The sequence below is a fragment of the Ranitomeya variabilis genome, chromosome 4 (assembly GCF_051348905.1).
Source record: "Ranitomeya variabilis isolate aRanVar5 chromosome 4, aRanVar5.hap1, whole genome shotgun sequence".
Lineage (NCBI taxonomy): Eukaryota > Metazoa > Chordata > Amphibia > Anura > Dendrobatidae > Ranitomeya > Ranitomeya variabilis.
The window spans coordinates 197,745,308-197,764,829 of NC_135235.1; the positions used below are offsets into that span (position 1 = coordinate 197,745,308).

Consider the following 19,522-nt stretch of genomic DNA (forward strand, 5'->3'; position numbering starts at 1 on the left):
TATATATATATATCATGTACTGTATTAAAAAAAAAATAAGTGTAGCAATCTTGCTATTTTCACACTGAAACTGCATACCATTTAAGTGTGGTGATCCGTAGGGTTGAGCAAAAAAATATTTGCAGAACCCCGGTCCAGTAGCCACTACTGTAGTCCAGGGCGCTGGACCAGAGGACTGCAGAGCTATCATACCTGCTAGCAACAATGTGAAAGCAAACAGCAGATGAACCTTAAAGAGAATCTTTTACCAGGTGTTTGCTATGTAATCTGAGAGCTGTTTAGTGTAGGGGCTGAGACCCTGATTCCAGCTATGTGTCACTTACTAGGCTGCTTGCTGCAGTTTTGTCTATCAGCAGGAGATTTCCACTAGAGGATTAGTAGACCTGTCGCCATGTATACCATGGATAGAGGATAACTTTCAAACTTGAGAATATCCCTTTAAAGATTGTCCATCAATATGAGATGATCGGCAGTCGGACTGTGTGCACCCAGTAGTGATCCGCTGACCATAGGGGGCTCAGTGCACCCTGAAAGTGGCTGCTGCTCAGTTATATTGCCTTGAATGGTATGACGCGGTAGTGAGTTACAATACAAGGCATATCAGCTGCAAAATGTACACAGCGATACCTGCACAACAATGCAGAGGATAACCCCTTCAGTCAGCTGGTTATGCCATTAGAATAGGTTGTGTCCTCAGTTCTGAAGCCCCTATAAGCCGCTCTCTGTGTAATATTTCATTCCTTTCCTACAGAATTTCCTATTTTGGATTCATATTTGAAAAATACGAGTGTCAGATGGCACGAGGCTAGTCATTTCCTTAGTTTGTTATCTTCAGCTGCGTAAAACAAGGGATTTCCTATAGCATCTGGTGTGAAGAATTTAATTTATCTGTTGTAAAATATGACAATTGCAATATCTAGGGAGCCCTCGAAAGTGCAAAGTCACTTCTCAATAATTCCTTAAAGGGACATTTCAATTGTTTTTTTCATTCAACCTGAGCATCTACTTCAATTGTCGCAGTTCCACTGATTCTGGAACAGTTTTTATTTTTCGTTTCCCCCTGGAAAGGTGCAAATTTATCCTTCAATCACCTGAGCATGTGCCATAACACTTCTCTGTGGGTGTGGCCATGTTTTGATTGGCTAGCACCAGAGGAGAAAAAGCAAACGCCCACAGAGCAGTTCTGTGGAACACGCCCCAGTGATTAAAGAGAAAATTTAACTTATTAAATTATTACCGGGGGGGGGGATGTTGTGGATTCTGTTTGTGGGCTCCCTCTGGTGGTTACTGCTGGTACTGGGTGACTTTGGTGGGTTGCGGCCTTTGGTTTCCACCTGTCCATCAGTGGCTGGGTGTTTCCTATTTTACCTGGCCTTTCTGTCATTTCCCTTGCCGGCTATCAATGTATTCAGATGTGCTCTGTTTGGTTCCTGCCTACCTGCTCCCAGATCTTTCAGGATAAGCTAAGTGCTGATTTTCAGTTGTTTGGTTTTTTGTCCAGCTTGCTTATTATGTCTCTATGCTAGCTGGTAGCTCTAGTGGACTGAGGTTCTCCCCATGTGCCATGAGTTGGCACATGGGTTCTTGTAATCTCAGGATGGTTTTTTTGATTAGGGTTTTTTGCTGACCGCTCAGACCCCTTTTGTATCGTTCTGCTTTCTAGTTTTCAGCGGGCCTCAATTTGCTAAAACTATATATATCATCTCTATGTGTGTGCCTTCCTCTCATTTCACCGTCAATACATGTGGGGGGCAACTATATCTTTTGGGGTTCATTCCGCTGGAGGCAAGTGAGGTCTTTATTTTCTCTGCAGTGCTAGTTAGCTCTTAGGCTGGTGCGTGGCGTCTAGAACCAACGTAGGCACGCTCCCTGGCTATCTCTAGTTGCGTTTGTCAGGCGTAGGGCAGCGGTCAGCCCAGGTTCCATCACCCTAGAGCTCGTCCGTAATATATTTGTACTTTGCTTGTCCTGTGCTATCCCTAGCCATTGGGATTCATGACAGTATAGCCGGCCCACAAAGTGTTAATTGTTTGGGCTGAAGCAGGAGAAAGAGAAGTGTTTAAGGGAAATTTTTTTTTTTTTTTTTTTTTCCCTTCAGAGTTTTGCTGCCTAGCCCTTAATTGCTGTCTAGCTGCTTCTTACCTCCTCTTAACCCTTGAATGGCTCTGATCTTAGCTGTTTAACATGGATGTCCAGAGTTTGGCTTCCAGCCTGAGTAATCTCGCGGCAAAAGTTCAAAACATACAGGATTTTGTTGTTCACACTCCCATGTCTGAACCTAGAATTCCTATTCCAGAGTTCTTTTCTGGAGATAGATCTACCTTCCTGAATTTCAGGAACAATTGTAAATTGTTTCTTTCTTTAAAATCTCGCTCCTCTGGAGACCCTGCTCAACAGGTCAAGATTGTAATATCTTTCCTGCGGGGCGACCCGCAGAATTGGGCATTTGCATTGGCACCAGGGGATCCTGCATTGCTCAGTGTGGATGCGTTTTTTCTGGCATTGGGATTGCTCTATGAGGAACCTAACCTGGAGATTCAGTCTGAAAAGGCTTTATTAGCCCTCTCTCAGGGGCATGATGAAGCGGAGATATATTGTCAGAAGTTTCGGAAATGGTCGGTGCTTACTCAGTGGAATGAGTGCGCCCTGGCTGCAAACTTCAGAAATGGTCTTTCTGAGGCCATTAAGGATATTATGGTGGGGTTCCCTATGCCTACAGGTCTGAATGAGTCTATGGCTATGGCCATTCAGATTGATCGGCGTTTACGGGAGCGCAAACCCGTGCACCAGTTGGCGGTGTCTTCTGAACAGGCACCTGAGACTATGCAATGTGATAGAATTCAGTCCAGAAGTGAACGGCAAAATTATAGGCGGAAAAATGGATTGTGTTTCTATTGTGATGATTCAGCTCATGTTATATCAGCATGCTCTAAACGCACAAAAAGGGTTGATAAATCTTTTGCCATTGGTACTCTGCAGCCTAAGTTCATTTTGTCTGTGACTCTGATTTTTTCACTGTCTTCCATTTCCGTCGATGCCTATGTGGATTCGGGCGCTGCCCTGAGTCTTATGGATTGGTCATTTGCTAAACGCTGCGGTTTTAGTCTGGAACCTCTGGATGTTCCTATTCCTCTGAAGGGAATTGACTCTACACCATTGGCTATGAATAAACCGCAGTATTGGACACAAGTGACCATGTGCATGACTCCCGTTCATCAGGAGGTGATTCGCTTCCTTGTACTTTATAATTTACATGATGTACTAGTGCTGGGTCTGCCATGGTTACAAACTCATAATCCTGTCCTGGACTGGAAAACAATGTCTGTGTTAAGCTGGGGATGTCAGGGGGTTCATGATGATGCACCTCCGATTTCAATCGCTTCATCTACTCCTTCTGAGATCCCTGCGTTTTTGTCTGACTATAGGGATGTTTTTGAGGAGCCTAAGCTCAATTCGCTCCCTCCGCATAGAGATTGTGACTGTGCTATAGAATTGATTCCTGGCAGTAAGTTCCCTAAGGGTCGTTTATTTAATCTGTCACTGCCAGAGCATACTGCTATGCGGAATTATATTAAGGAGTCCTTGGAAAAGGGACATATTCGTCCATCTTCGTCCCCTCTGGGAGCAGGTTTTTTTTTTTGTGGCAAAAAAAGATGGTTCCCTGAGGCCTTGTATAGATTATCGCCTTCTGAATAAGATTACAGTCAAGTATCAGTATCCATTGCCATTATTGACTGATTTGTTTGCTCGCATTAAGGGGGCTAGGTGGTTCACTAAGATAGATCTTCGCGGTGCGTATAATCTGGTGCGGATAAAACAGGGTGATGAGTGGAAAACCGCATTTAATACGCCTGAGGGCCATTTTGAGTATTTGGTAATGCCTTTTGGACTCTCCAATGCTCCGTCAGTCTTTCAGTCCTTTATGCACAATATTTTCCGTGAATATCTGGATAAGTTTATGATTGTGTATTTGGATGATATTTTGGTGTTTTCTGATGACTGGGAGTCTCATGTTCTACAGGTCAGGAAGGTGTTTCAGGTTCTGCGGGCCAATTCTCTGTTTGTGAAGGGCTCAAAGTGTCTCTTCGGAGTCCAGAAGATTTCTTTTTTGGGGTACATTTTTTCTCCTTCTACTATTGAGATGGATCCCGTCAAGGTTCAGGCGATTTGTGACTGGACACAACCTACATCTGTTAAGAGCCTTCAGAAGTTCTTGGGGTTTGCTAATTTTTATCGTCGGTTCATTGCTAATTTTTCCAGTATTGCTAAACCTTTGACTGATTTGACTAAAAAGGGTGCTGATGTTGCTGATTGGTCTCCTGCGGCCGTGGAGGCCTTTCAGGAACTTAAGCGCCGGTTTTCTTCTGCTCCTGTGTTGTGTCAACCAGATGTTTCACTTCCTTTTCAGGTTGAGGTTGATGCTTCCGAGATTGGAGCGGGGGCGGTTTTGTCACAGAGAAGTTCTAATGGCTCGGTGATGAAGCCATGTGCATTCTTCTCTAGAAAATTCTCGCCCGCCGAGCGCAATTATGATGTGGGTAATCGGGAGCTTTTGGCCATGAAGTGGGCATTTGAGGAGTGGCGTCATTGGCTTGAGGGTGCTAAACATCGTGTGGTGGTCTTGACTGATCACAAGAATCTCATTTACCTTGAGTCTGCCAGGCGTTTGAATCCTAGACAGGCTCGTTGGTCGTTGTTTTTTTCTCGTTTCAATTTCGTGGTTTCATACCTGCCAGGTTCAAAGAATGTGAAGGCAGATGCTCTTTCCAGGAGTTTTGTGCCTGACTCTCCTGGAGACTCTGGGCCTACTGGTATCCTTAGGGATGGGTGTTATGACCCCAGTGGACAGGGTCTCAGAGGAACGTGTAAGTCTGCAAGATACAAAAATCCAGCTCATAGGGCTGTGGTAACTGGGTTGACCAAATAGCTACTCCTAACGCCAACACTAGAAGTAGCCGGGGATCATGCCTACGGTGATCGCTAGATGACTCGCGCCAGCCGGAGAATCTAACTACCCCTAGGAGAAGAAAACAAAGACCTCTCTTGCCTCCAGAGAAAGGGACCCCAAAGCAAGATACAAGCCCCCCACAAATAATAACGGTGAGGTAAGAGGAAATGACAAACACAGAAATGAACCAGGTTCAGCAAAGAGAGGCCAGCTTACTAATAGCAGAATAAAGCAAGATAACTTATCTGGTCAACAAAAACCCTATAAAAATCCACGCTGGAGATTCAAGAACCCCCGAACCGTCTAACGGTCCGGGGGGAGAACACCAGCCCCCTAGAGCTTCCAGCAAAGGTCAGGATACAGATAGGAACAAGCTGGACAAAAATACCAAACAAAACAAAAGCAAAAAGCAAAGAAGCAGACTTAGCTTGAAAAACAGGAACCAGGATCAGAGGACAAGAGCACAACAGGTTAGCTCTGATTTCAACGATGCCAGGCATTGAACTGAAGGTCCAGGGAGCTTATATAGCAACGCCCCTGAACTAACGGCCCAGGTGAGGATATAGGAAAAGACAGACGCTCCAGAGTCAAATCACTAATGACCACTAGAGGGAGCAAAAAGCAAAATCACAACAGTACCCCCCCCTTAGTGAGGGGTCACCGAACCCTCACCACGACCACCAGGGCGATCAGGATGAGCGGCGTGAAAGGCACGAACTAAATCGGCCGCATGAACATCAGAGGCGACCACCCAGGAATTATCTTCCTGACCATAGCCCTTCCACTTGACCAGGTACTGAAGCCTCCGCCTGGAGAGACGAGAATCCAAGATCTTCTCCACCACGTACTCCAACTCGCCCTCAACCAACACCGGAGCAGGAGGCTCAGCAGAAGGAACCACAGGCACAACGTACCGCCGCAACAAGGACCTATGAAACACGTTGTGGATAGCAAACGACACAGGAAGATCCAGGCGAAAGGACACAGGATTAAGAATTTCCAATATCTTGTAAGGACCAATAAAACGAGGTTTAAATTTGGGAGAGGAAACCTTCATAGGAACAAAGCGGGAAGAAAGCCACACCAAATCCCCAACACGTAGTCGGGGACCCACACCGCGGCGGCGGTTGGCAAAGCGCTGAGCCCTCTCCTGTGACAACTTCAAGTTGTCCACCACAAGATTCCAGATCCGCTGCAACCTATCCACCACAGAATCCACCCCAGGGCAGTCAGAAGGTTCCACATGACCCGAAGAAAAACGAGGGTGGAAACCAGAGTTGCAGAAAAACGGCGAAACCAAGGTGGCGGAACTAGCCCGATTATTAAGGGCAAACTCAGCTAACGGCAAGAAGGTCACCCAATCGTCCTGATCAGCAGAGACAAAACACCTCAAATAAGCCTCCAAAGTCGGATTAGTTCGCTCCGTCTGTCCATTAGTCTGAGGATGGAAAGCAGACGAAAACGACAAGTCAATGCCCATCCTACTACAAAAGGATCGCCAGAATCTGGAAACGAACTGGGATCCTCTGTCTGACACAATATTCTCAGGGATGCCGTGCAACCGAACCACGTTCTGGAAAAACACAGGAACCAGATCGGAAGAGGAAGGCAGTTTAGGCAAAGGAACCAAATGGACCATCTTGGAGAAGCGATCACATATCACCCAGATAACAGACATGCCCTGAGACACCGGAAGATCAGAAATGAAATCCATGGAGATATGTGTCCAAGGTCTCTTAGGGACAGGCAAGGGCAAGAGCAACCCGCTGGCACGAGAACAGCAAGGCTTAGCTCGAGCACAAGTCCCACAGGACTGTACAAATGACCGCACATCCCTAGACAAGGAAGGCCACCAAAAGGATCTGGCCACCAGATCTCTGGTGCCAAAAATTCCTGGGTGACCTGCCAACACCGAGGAATGAACCTCGGAAATGACTCTGCTGGTCCACTTATCAGGCACAAACAGTCTGTCAGGTGGACAAGAATCAGGCCTATCAGCCTGAAATCTCTGCAACACACGTCGCAGATCTGGAGAAATAGCTGACAAGATAATACCATCCTTAAGAATACCAACAGGTTCAGCGACTCCAGGAGCATCAGGCACAAAGCTCCTGGAAAGAGCATCGGCCTTCACATTCTTTGAACCTGGTAAATACGAGACAACAAAGTCAAAACGGGAGAAAAACAATGACCAGCGGGCCTGTCTAGGATTCAGGCGTTTAGCAGACTCGAGATACATCAGATTTTTGTGATCAGTCAAGACCACCACACGATGCTTAGCACCCTCGAGCCAATGACGCCACTCCTCAAATGCCCATTTCATGGCCAACAACTCCCGATTGCCCACATCATAATTTCGCTCCGCAGGCGAAAACTTCCTAGAGAAAAAGGCGCAAGGTCTCATAACAGAGCAACCAGGGCCTCTCTGCGACAAAACGGCCCCTGCTCCAATCTCTGAAGCATCCACCTCAACTTGAAAGGGAAGCGAGACATCAGGCTGGCACAAAACAGGCGCCGAAGTAAACCAACGTTTCAACTCCTGGAAAGCCTCCATGGCAGCAGGAGCCCAATTAACCACATCGGAGCCCTTCTTGGTCATATCCGTCAAAGGTTTCACAATGCTAGAAAAGTTAGCGATAAAACGACGGTAGAAGTTAGCGAAACCCAAGAACTTCTGAAGACTCTTAACTGACGAGGGCTGAGTCCAATCAAGAATAGCTCGGACCTTGACTGGGTCCATCTCCACAGCAGAAGGGGAAAAAATGAACCCCAAAAAGGGAACCTTCTGTACACCAAAAAGACACTTTGAGCCCTTGACAAACAAAGAATTTTCACGCAAAATTTTAAAGACCATCCTGACCTGCTCCACATGCGAGTCCCAATTATCAGAAAAAAACAGAATATCATCCAGATAAACGATCAGAAATTTATCCAGATAGTTCCGGAAAATGTCATGCATAAAGGACTGAAAAACTGAAGGGGCATTAGAGAGCCCAAAAGGCATCACCAAGTACTCAAAATGACCTTCGGGCGTATTGAATGCGGTTTTCCATTCATCCCCTTGCTTAATGCGCACAAGGTTGTACGCACCACGAAGGTCTATCTTGGTAAACCACTTGGCACCTTTAATCCGGGCAAACAAGTCAGACAACAGCGGCAAAGGATACTGAAATTTGACAGTGATCTTATTTAAAAGCCGATAGTCAATACAAGGCCTCAAAGATCCGTCCTTTTTAGCCACAAAAAAGAATCCCGCACCAAGAGGGGAAGAAGACGGACGGATGTGTCCTTTCTCCAGAGACTCCTTGATATATGAACGCATAGCGGTATGTTCAGGTATCGACAGATTAAACAGTCTTCCCTTAGGAAACTTACTGCCTGGAATCAAATCTATTGCACAGTCACATTCCCTATGAGGAGGCAATGCACTGGACCTGGACTCGCTAAAGACATCCTGATAATCAGACAAGTACTCCGGAACTTCCGAAGGCGTAGAAGAAGCAATAGACACAGGCAGGGAATCCTCATGTATACCACGACAGCCCCAACTAGACACTGACATAGCCTTCCAGTCAAGGACTGGATTATGGGTCTGTAACCATGGCAGCCCCAAAACAACCAAATCATGCATTTTATGTAGAACGAGAAAACGTATCACCTCGCGGTGTTCAGGAGTCATGCACATGGTAACCTGTGTCCAATACTGCGGCTTATTTTCTGCCAATGGCGTAGCATCAATACCCCTAAGAGGGATAGGATTTTCTAATGGTTCAAGAATAAAACCACAGCGCTTAGCAAATGAGAGATCCATAAGACTCAGGGCAGCACCTGAATCTACAAACGCCATGACAGGATAAGATGACAGTGAGCAAATCAAAGTTACAGACAGAATAAACTTAGGATGCAAATTACCAACGGTGACAGGACTAACAACCTTAGATATACGTTTAGAGCATGCTGAGATAACATGTGTAGAATCACCACAGTAGTAGCACAAGCCATTCCGGCGTCTATGAATTTTCCTCTCATTTCTAGTCAGGATTCTATCACATTGCATCAAATCAGGTGTCCGTTCAGACAACACCATGAGGGAATTTGCGGTTTTTCTATCACATTGCATCACATCAGGTGTCTGTTCAGACAACAACATGAGGGAATTTGCGGTTTTGCGCTCCCGCAACCGCCGGTCAATTTGAATAGCCAGGGACATGGTATCATTCAGACCTGTGGGAATGGGAAAACCCACCATAACATTCTTAATGGCCTCAGAAAGGCCATTTCTAAAATTAGCGGCCAGTGCACACTCGTTCCAATGTGTCAGCACGGACCATTTCCGAAATTTTTGGCAATACACCTCTGCCTCGTCCTGGCCCTGAGACATAGCCAGCAAGGCTTTCTCTGCCTGAATCTCAAGATTGGGTTCCTCATAAAGTAAACCGAGCGCCAGAAAAAACGCATCAATATCAGCCAATGCCGGATCTCCTGGCGCCAACGAAAAAGCCCAATCCTGAGGGTCACCCCGTAAGAATGAAATAACAATTTTTACTTGTTGAGCAGAGTCTCCAGACGAACAAGGTTTCAGGGACAAAAATAATTTACAATTATTCCTGAAATTCCTAAACTTAAATCGGTCTCCTGAAAACAGTTCAGGAATCGGAATCTTGGGTTCAGACCTAGGATTTCTGGTAACATAATCTTGTATACCCTGCACACGAGCGGCAAGCTGGTCCACACTTGTAATCAAGGTCTGGACATTCATGTCTGCAGCAAGCTTAAGCCACTCTGAGGTAAAGGGGAAAAGAAAAAAAAAAATGAGAGAGGGAAAAAAAAAACTCAAAATTTTCTTTCTTATAATCCCACTTCTGCAATGCATTAAACATTTAATACTGGCCTGGCATACTGTTATGACCCCAGTGGACAGGGTCTCAGAGGAACGTGTAAGTCTGCAAGATACAAAAATCCAGCTCATAGGGCTGTGGTAACTGGGTTGACCAAATAGCTACTCCTAACGCCAACACTAGAAGTAGCCGGGGATCATGCCTACGGTGATCGCTAGATGACTCGCGCCAGCCGGAGAATCTAACTACCCCTAGGAGAAGAAAACAAAGACCTCTCTTGCCTCCAGAGAAAGGGACCCCAAAGCAAGATACAAGCCCCCCACAAATAATAACGGTGAGGTAAGAGGAAATGACAAACACAGAAATGAACCAGGTTCAGCAAAGAGAGGCCAGCTTACTAATAGCAGAATAAAGCAAGATAACTTATCTGGTCAACAAAAACCCTATAAAAATCCACGCTGGAGATTCAAGAACCCCCGAACCGTCTAACGGTCCGGGGGGAGAACACCAGCCCCCTAGAGCTTCCAGCAAAGGTCAGGATACAGATAGGAACAAGCTGGACAAAAATACCAAACAAAACAAAAGCAAAAAGCAAAGAAGCAGACTTAGCTTGAAAAACAGGAACCAGGATCAGAGGACAAGAGCACAACAGGTTAGCTCTGATTTCAACGATGCCAGGCATTGAACTGAAGGTCCAGGGAGCTTATATAGCAACGCCCCTGAACTAACGGCCCAGGTGAGGATATAGGAAAAGACAGACGCTCCAGAGTCAAATCACTAATGACCACTAGAGGGAGCAAAAAGCAAAATCACAACAGATGGGGTAATATTGTCCGCCGTATCCCCAGACTTGCGACGTGCTTTGCAGGAGTTTCAGGTGGATAAACCGGATCGTTGTCCACCAGAAAGACTGTTTGTTCCGGATGATTGGACCAGTAGAGTCATCTCCGAGGTCCATTCTTCTGTGTTGGCTGGTCATCCTGGAATATTTGGTACTAGAGACTTGGTGGCCAGGTCTTTTTGGTGGCCTTCCTTGTCTAGGGATGTGCGTACCTTTGTGCAGTCTTGTGAAGTGTGTGCTCGAGCTAAGCCTTGCTGTTCTCGGGCCAGTGGGTTGTTGTTATCCTTGCCCATCCCGAAGAGGCCTTGGACGCACATTTCCATGGATTTTATTTCTGATCTCCCGGTTTCACAGAAAATGTCCGTTATCTGGGTTGTGTGTGACCGCTTTTCTAAGATGGTTCATTTGGTGCCCTTGCCTAAGTTGCCTTCCTCCTCTGAGTTGGTCCCTTTATTTTTTCAGAACGTGGTTCGTTTGCATGGGATTCCGGAGAATATCGTTTCTGACAGGGGATCCCAGTTTGTGTCTAGATTTTGGCGGACGTTTTGTGCCAAGATGGGCATTGATTTGTCTTTCTCGTCTGCATTCCATCCTCAGACGAATGGCCAGACGGAGCGAACTAATCAGACCTTGGAAACTTATTTGAGGTGTTTTGTTTCTGCTGATCAAGATGACTGGGTTGCTTTTTTGCCACTGGCCGAATTTGCTCTTAATAATCGGGCTAGTTCGGCCACGTTGGTCTCTCCTTTTTTTTGTAATTCGGGGTTTCATCCTCGTTTTTCCTCTGGTCAGGTGGAGCCTTCGGATTGTCCTGGAGTGGACGTGGTGGTGGACAGGCTACATCAGATTTGGAATCAGGTGGTGGACAATTTGAAGTTATCTCAGGAGAAGACTCAGCAGTTTGCTAATCGCCGTCGCCGCGTGGGTCCCCGACTTCTTGTTGGGGATTTGGTGTGGTTGTCTTCTCGTTTTGTCCCTATGAAGGTCTCTTCTCCTAAGTTCAAGCCTCGGTTCATCGGTCCTTATAGGATCTCGGAGATTCTTAACCCTGTATCTTTTCGTTTGGATCTCCCAGCATCGTTTGCTATTCATAATGTGTTCCATCGGTCGTTGTTGCGGAGGTATGAGGTGCCCGTTGTTCCTTCGGTTGAGCCTCCTGCTCCGGTGCTGGTGGAGGGAGAATTGGAGTATGTTGTTGAGAAGATCTTGGATTCTCGTGTTTCCAGACGCAAACTCCAGTATTTGGTTAAGTGGAAGGGTTATGGTCAGGAGGATAATTCCTGGGTGGTCGCCTCCGATGTTCATGCGACTGATTTGGTCCGCGCCTTCCATAGAGCTCACCCTGATCGCCCTGGGGGTTCTCGTGAGGGTTCGGTGACCCCTCCTCAAGGGGGGGGTACTGTTGTGGATTCTGTTTGTGGGCTCCCTCTGGTGGTTACTGCTGGTACTGGGTGACTTTGGTGGGTTGCGGCCTTTGGTTTCCACCTGTCCATCAGTGGCTGGGTGTTTCCTATTTTACCTGGCCTTTCTGTCATTTCCCTTGCCGGCTATCAATGTATTCAGATGTGCTCTGTTTGGTTCCTGCCTACCTGCTCCCAGATCTTTCAGGATAAGCTAAGTGCTGATTTTCAGTTGTTTGTTTTTTTGTCCAGCTTGCTTATTATGTCTCTATGCTAGCTGGTAGCTCTAGTGGACTGAGGTTCTCCCCATGTGCCATGAGTTGGCACATGGGTTCTTGTAATCTCAGGATGGTTTTTTTGATTAGGGTTTTTTGCTGACCGCTCAGTCCCCTTTTGTATCGTTCTGCTTTCTAGTTTTCAGCGGGCCTCAATTTGCTAAAACTATATATATCATCTCTATGTGTGTGCCTTCCTCTCATTTCACCGTCAATACATGTGGGGGGCAACTATATCTTTTGGGGTTCATTCCGCTGGAGGCAAGTGAGGTCTTTATTTTCTCTGCAGTGCTAGTTAGCTCTTAGGCTGGTGCGTGGCGTCTAGAACCAACGTAGGCACGCTCCCTGGCTATCTCTAGTTGCGTTTGTCAGGCGTAGGGCAGCGGTCAGCCCAGGTTCCATCACCCTAGAGCTCGTCCGTAATATATTTGTACTTTGCTTGTCCTGTGCTATCCCTAGCCATTGGGATTCATGACAGGGGGATAACTTTGGAACTGAGGGACACACAGGAAAAAGAAAAGTTGTTCCAGAATCAGTGGAGCGACGTCAATCGCAGGTGGTTCTTAGTTTAAAATTAAAAATCCAGTGAAAATTCCTCTTTAAATTGGTTGTATTACAGAGACAATTTTTTCCATTATTCCCTATTAACATAGCTATCCTGGGTCCAGTGAGAGATTCCCAAACTTGGGAACCTGTTCTGGGATGATGGGGATATGTCTCGACTTCAACTGTATCTGTGTTATCAGGTGGATTAGGGATCAATCAGATCCCTACACCAGCGTTCAACCTGGGTAGAGTATGAGGGACCTTCAGGTCATGTGACATTCTCAGATCATGTGATTGGCAGCACAGAAGCGGGACGCAGGCAAGTGGGATGCTTGTGTGGGGGCACCATACTGTATTGGGTGGACACTAGGGTCATCATACTGTGTGAGTGATACTGTCGGGGGGCATAATACTGTGTAGGAGGAATATGGTGGGGGGCATAATGTTGTGTGGGAGGACTATAGGAGGCATCATACTGTGTCTATGGGGGTATTGTACTGTGTGTGGGGGGGAATATATATGGGACTGGGTGAGGTTAAGGTACTGGTTCAGCATAAAACAAAAAAATGTTTTAGTTTTCAAAGTTGGGAGGTATTAGGACTTGTAAAAGCCAAAGGGAAACCCCTGATAAGACCCCTCTGAAGACCAGGACTGAGAGCCATTGACAAAGGTCATTTCTCACTCTGGAGTAACTGGCATGTTATTGCATTACTCAGCCGTTAATTTGAGGGGGAAACAGTTATTGTAATCTATTCTTGAAAACACTGTGATGTTATTATTTTTGCTTTTTTTAATAAGACATATAATTGAGCCCTTTTAACAGCAAACGGTCTCTTTTGACTTTACAGATTGAGGACTTGAATCAGAAGATTTTTGACCTGCGTGGAAAGTTCAAACGCCCGACGCTGAGAAGGGTACGTCTGTCAGCCGATGCCATGATGCGGGCGCTCCTGGGCACCAAGCACAAAGCTGCCATGGACCTAAGAGCCAATCTCAAGCAAGTGAAACAAGCCAAAAAAGATGATGTAGATAAAGTAAGTCGGACTTTTTCCAAACTGTACCTTTAATAATCAGAGACTGTGCTGGTCAGCAGTTCATAAACAGAGTCCCATGGGCCCCGATGCAAAATTTGGACCTGGGCCCTCACCTCCATATTGCTCAGATGTATAGGCCCTTGTAGCATTCTAGATCTTTTAAAGAATTATATGTTCACCCGACATATAGTGATGTCCCCATTCAGGCACTTTCCTGTAATAATGTTCCCTGTCCTGGGCTCTTGTTGTTATAATGTCCCCCATCCTGGCCCCTTTCTTTAATAATGTCCCCTGTTCTGGCCCCATCCTGTAATAATGGCCCTCATCCTAGGCTCCTTGCTGGTATAATGTCCCCCATACTGTGCCCTTTCCTGTTATAATATCCCCTGCCTAGGCCCCTTGCTGGTATAACGTCCTCCATCCCCTGCGTAGGCCCCTTGTTGGTATAATGTGCCCCTTCCTGTTATAATGTCCCCTGTTCTGGGCCTGTTCCTTGTATAATCTCCCAATTTCTGGTATAATGTCCCCTATAATGGATCCCTTCCTGGTAGAATGTTCCCTTTCCAGTAATAATTTCCTCCATCCTGGCATAAAGTGACCTGTCCTGGGCCCCTTACTATAATAATGTCCCTCATCCTGGCCCCTTTTTTAAGAATGTCCCCTGTTCTGGCCCCATCCGGTAATAATGTCCCTCATCCTAGGCCCCTTGCTAATATAATGTCCCAATACTGTGCCCCTTCCTGTTATAATGCCCCTGTCCTGTGCCTGTTCATTGTATATTGTACCCATTTCTGGTATAATGTCCCCCATCATGGGTCCCTTCCTGGTATAATGTTCCCTTTCAAGTAATAATTTCCTCCAGCCTAGGCCCCTTCCTGGTATAAAGTCCCCTGTCCTTGGGCCTCTTACTATAATAATGTCCCCCATCCTGGTCCCTTCCTGTAACAATGTCCTCCATCCTGGTATAATGTCTTCTATCATGGACTCCTTCATGGTCTAATCGCCCCCCATCCTATAACAATGTGCCCCATCCTTGTCCCTTCCTGGTATAATGACCCTCATCCTCGGAAGCACGTCCAGCTAAAAAAAGGAACTAGTGTTGAATTGTATAGCAAAAACACACTGCCGATCATAAAGTAAGTTTTTTTTTCCTGTGCCCCTCCCAAAAAACATTGACATTTAACTTCTTTGATGCAGGTTTCTTGTGTAATCTACATACAAATTATAAATTGATATTAAATTGAAAAGGCTGAAAAATAAAATAAAAATAAAATAAAAAAACGAATCAAAACTCCATGCGAAAATAGCCACAGAGTTAATTTTGGAGATTGACAGGTGGATATAACTGAGCAATAAATGCGTAGTAATCACAGTGTCTGGCGTGTTATCTAGGAAATACGTGAAGTTGGAGACTGGAGAAAGAACGTCGATGCTCTCAGTGGAATGGAGGGAAGGAAAAAGAAGTTTGAATCCTCCGGGGCCGTGCAGGGATAAGAAGGTATCATTGATGTCATGTACTCGTATTTTTATTTATCCTTGTGACTCTCTACCTTTTTTTATATACCATAATTTTATTATAAAACCCAACAATTGTGTAGTTTTTTATTATTGATGTATAGAACAGATAAAAGGAGGTGCAATGTAGTAGTTTTATCCCTGCTTTGTGTATGGTGGTAATTGTTCTTTTTTATACAATTATTTTACATGTCATCCCTTTTTATCTTTGCTTGTTATTTCTCTTAGGTCAGAAGTTACTTCGGAAATTGTCCTACCCGCCAAGATCTCCTGTTCCTTTATATTTTGTGCTTGTGATGAGAATATAATCAAGTTACATCCACATCCACATGGTGTCTATGTTCTGTATTAATCACTGCAAATAAAACGCCCAAAGCGTGTATATGTCGAAAATATGGTATATAAGTCTGCACTTATTAAATACTAAAAGGGGGGGTTCATCTACTACAAAAATCCATCTACTGTAGTGGTGACATGAAATGACGACTTCATGTACAAATACCCTTCATTTTTGGTCACTTGCATTAAAAATCACTAAAGTCTGGCAAATTTACACCTGTAGGAAGGCCTGGTCTTGCTGCCCCGACACCCAAAAACAAAGTAAAGCTACTTTTGTGCATATACCAGCCTAATATGTCCAGGACCATCTCCTGCCCTGTAACTTGCCATCCACTCTATGCTGATTCCTCTTCATCAGCATACTGCCAGTATTATAGGTGCCGGTACTATATTTCCCTGACTTTCCCACATGCATTGCCCCTGCTATTGCTTTATGAATTTTTGGCCCTGGACGGAAAGTTGGCCTCTCTATTATGTTGGTATGCAAATTGACAGGAGCTCAGGAGCAGAGACCTATAATGCTTCTTGGGTCTCTGCTGCTGGAGATGGATTACACTTAACAACAGGCAGTGGACAGAAAGTTAGACAAAAAGAGGGATATGTCGGCACTTTCAAGCAATTTTTAAGGAAGTTTTTTTTTTAGTCTCTAATCTGCTACCATATATAAACTTATGGACTTATGACTAAATGGTCACCTATTTGTTAAAAATGTTTCATGTCATACCAGATTTCTCTATCAATGACTAACACTGTGGCAAACAATAAATAGATGACCAAATTGGCTTGACTGTAAGGTTATGTTAGCATGCAGTTTGACAGACAGGAACTCAGGAGTAGAGAGACAAAGCCCTGCTTACTTCTTCCTGTAAGGGGTCTCTGTTGCTGGAGATGGATTACACTGAACAACAGGCAGTGGACAGTACTTTAGACAAAAAAGACATCTTGTGGCAGGCACTTTACAGTAATTTTTCATGGGGTAAAGCAATATATTTGTTGTTTGTAATCCTTTACTATACTGTATATTTAATTTGGCACTCAATTTGACCACATGGTCACCCATCTGTTTCAGTCATTCCGTAACCAAATTTCTCCTGCAATGACTAACTCTCTGGCAAATAATAAATTGATAGCCAATATGGCTTGACTGTAAGGTTATGTTAACATGTGGTGTCTTTGCAGCATTTTTTTCTGCACCCAAAATCTGTCCTCTCCTCCCCAAGAGGAAAAATGCTGCATACAAAGCACATAAATTTGTTGCATTTTACACACATTTTTTTTGCTGAATTTATTGCTGTATTTTACATGTGTTTTTGTTGCATTTTTTGAGGGGTGCATTTTCCATGCAGATTTCATTTGTGCTTTTGTCTACAGTAGATGTTAATTCAGTGAGTTAAAAAAACGTATGTCCGAAAGGCAAGCTTGTATACACTACACATTTTTAGTAAACAATAAATACAAATTTTTTAAGTGCTTTTGGAGTTTGTCATTGCTTTCAATGGGGGAAAAAATGCTGCAAAACCATCGGAAAAATGCTTAAGTAATTGAAAAAAAGTAACAGGGCTCCAAATATGGGCTGCAAAAAAGCAATGTGTGCATGAAATTTTAGAAATCTCATTGATTTTGTTGGTACGCCAAATACACTGCGTAAACTATGCAACAAATATGCTCCAATTATGCCAAGTGTTGACCAGATGGGATAACAAGTTAAATGGAGCCGCCATAGTAGCTTCGTATTGCAAAGTACCGTACATGCGAGTTCTGTAATTCTCAAACACCAGTTATCATCTGATCCAAATAACAAATTCATAAGGCTTTAGAAAATGTAAGCTCCGTTGAATATAGATTTACTGTACACCATGTTCCAAATTATTATGCAAATTGGATTTAAGTGTCATAAAGATTTAATTGTTCTGTTTTTCAAATAAACTCGTGGATAGTATTGTGTCTCAGGGCTCAATGGATCACTGAAATCAATCTTAAACACATGTGATAATTAGTTTTCCAGGTGATTCTAATTAAAGGAAAACTACTTAAAAATGATGCTCCACATTATTAAGCAGGCCACAGGTTTCAAGCAATATGGGAAATAAAAAGGATCTCTCTGCTGCTGAAAAGCGTCAAATAGTGCAATGCCTTGGACGAGGTATGAAAATATTAGATATTTCCTGAAAACTTAAGAGTGATCATCATACTGTGAAGAGATTTGTGACTGAAACAGAGCACAGACAGAGTTTATGCAGATAAAGGCATAATGAGGAAGGTTTCTGCCAGACAAATTCACTGGATTAAGAGAGCAGCTGCCAAAATACCATTACAAAGCAGCAAATAGTTATTTGAAGCTGCTGGTGCCTCTGGAGTCCCTCGAACCTCAAGGTGTAGGATCCTTCAAAGGTTTGCTGTGGTGCATAAACCTACTATTCGGCCACCCCTAAACAGTGTTCACAAGCAGAAACAGTTGCAGTGGGCCCAGACATACATGAAGACTAATTTCCAAACAGTCTTGTTTACTGATGGGTGTCAAGCAACCGTGGATGGTCCAGATGGATGGAGTAGTGGATGGTTGGTGGACCGCCACCATGTCCCAACAAGGCTGTGAAGTCAGCAGGGAGGTGGAGGAGTCATGTTTTGGGCCGGAATCATGGGGAAACAGCTGGTAGGGCCCTTTAAGGTTCCTGAAGGTGTGAAAATGGCCTCTGCAAAGTATATAGAGTTTCTGACTGGCAACTTCCTTCCATGGTATAAAAAGCAGAAATGTGCCTTCAGGAGCAAAATCATCTTCATGCATGACAATGCCCCATCTCATGCTGCAAAGAATACCTCTGAGTCATTGGCTGCTATGGGTGTAAAAGGAGATAAACTCATGGTGTGGCCACCATCTTCCCCTGACCTCAATCCTATAGAGAACCTATGGAGTATCATCAAGCAAAAGATCTATGAGGGTGGGAGGCAGTTCACATCAAAACAGCAGCTCTGGGAGGCTATTCTGGCTTCATGCAAAGAAATACAAGCAGGAACTCTCCAAAACTCACAAGTTCAATGGATGCAAGAATTGTGAAGGTGATATCAAAGAAGGTTCCTATGTTAACATGTAACTTGGCCTGTTAGGAGGTTTTGGAGTTAGGCTAGTTTCACACTAGCGTTTACTGCATTACGTCGCAAATCCGTTTTTTTGCCGAAAAAACGGATGCGTCAAAAAATTGAAAAACGGTGACAAACGTATGCCACGCATCCAGCATTTCGACGGATCCGTCGCAAATCCGCTAAACGTTTCCGTCGAAAATACTGGATGCGTTGCATACGTTGTATCCGTTTTACCATCCGTTGTATCCGTTTTTCCGACGGATCCGTTTTTAAAAGGGGAGGCTCCCAAAATTTGATTGGCTACTGGAAAATTTGAAAAACTATATAGTACTGTATTTACAGCCCATCTTTGTGGGTTTTAGTTTTGTGGCAGCGATGGAAGGTGTTCTTGGGAGGATTGCTAGTTTGGTTACCGACGTTATCTTTGAGACAAATCGCCTGGATATCATAGTGCGGGAGAAGGAGGCGGCAGCGGAAAGGCGTAGGATGCTTCTGCAGCAACGGAGACGAAGACGAATGTGGATTCATCCGATTAATCAACTACGGATGACCCGGGGTGTCCAGTCCACTCTGTACCTGGAGTTGCGGCACAATCCACACAAATTCCACAACTACGTGCGGATGAGGATTGAACATTTTGATTTTTTGCTTGCAAAACTGGAGGATGTCATCCGAAGACAGGATACAAGGATGAGGCTTGCCATC

At 44.7% G+C, this 19,522-nt stretch overlaps 1 protein-coding gene across 1 annotated transcript in view; it reads left to right on the forward strand.

Moving 5' to 3' along the window:
- Window positions 1–17,205, forward strand: part of TNNI3 (troponin I3, cardiac type) — a 37,807-nt gene extending 20,602 nt beyond the window's left edge. The window contains exons 6-8 of the mRNA XM_077259568.1: window positions 13,697–13,882; window positions 15,275–15,380; window positions 15,626–17,205. Coding sequence (XP_077115683.1) covers window positions 13,697–13,882; window positions 15,275–15,376 — 288 coding nt within the window. The 3' untranslated portion in view covers window positions 15,377–15,380; window positions 15,626–17,205. The remainder of the gene's footprint in view (window positions 1–13,696; window positions 13,883–15,274; window positions 15,381–15,625) is intronic.
- The last annotated feature ends 2,317 nt before the right edge of the window (window positions 17,206–19,522 follow it).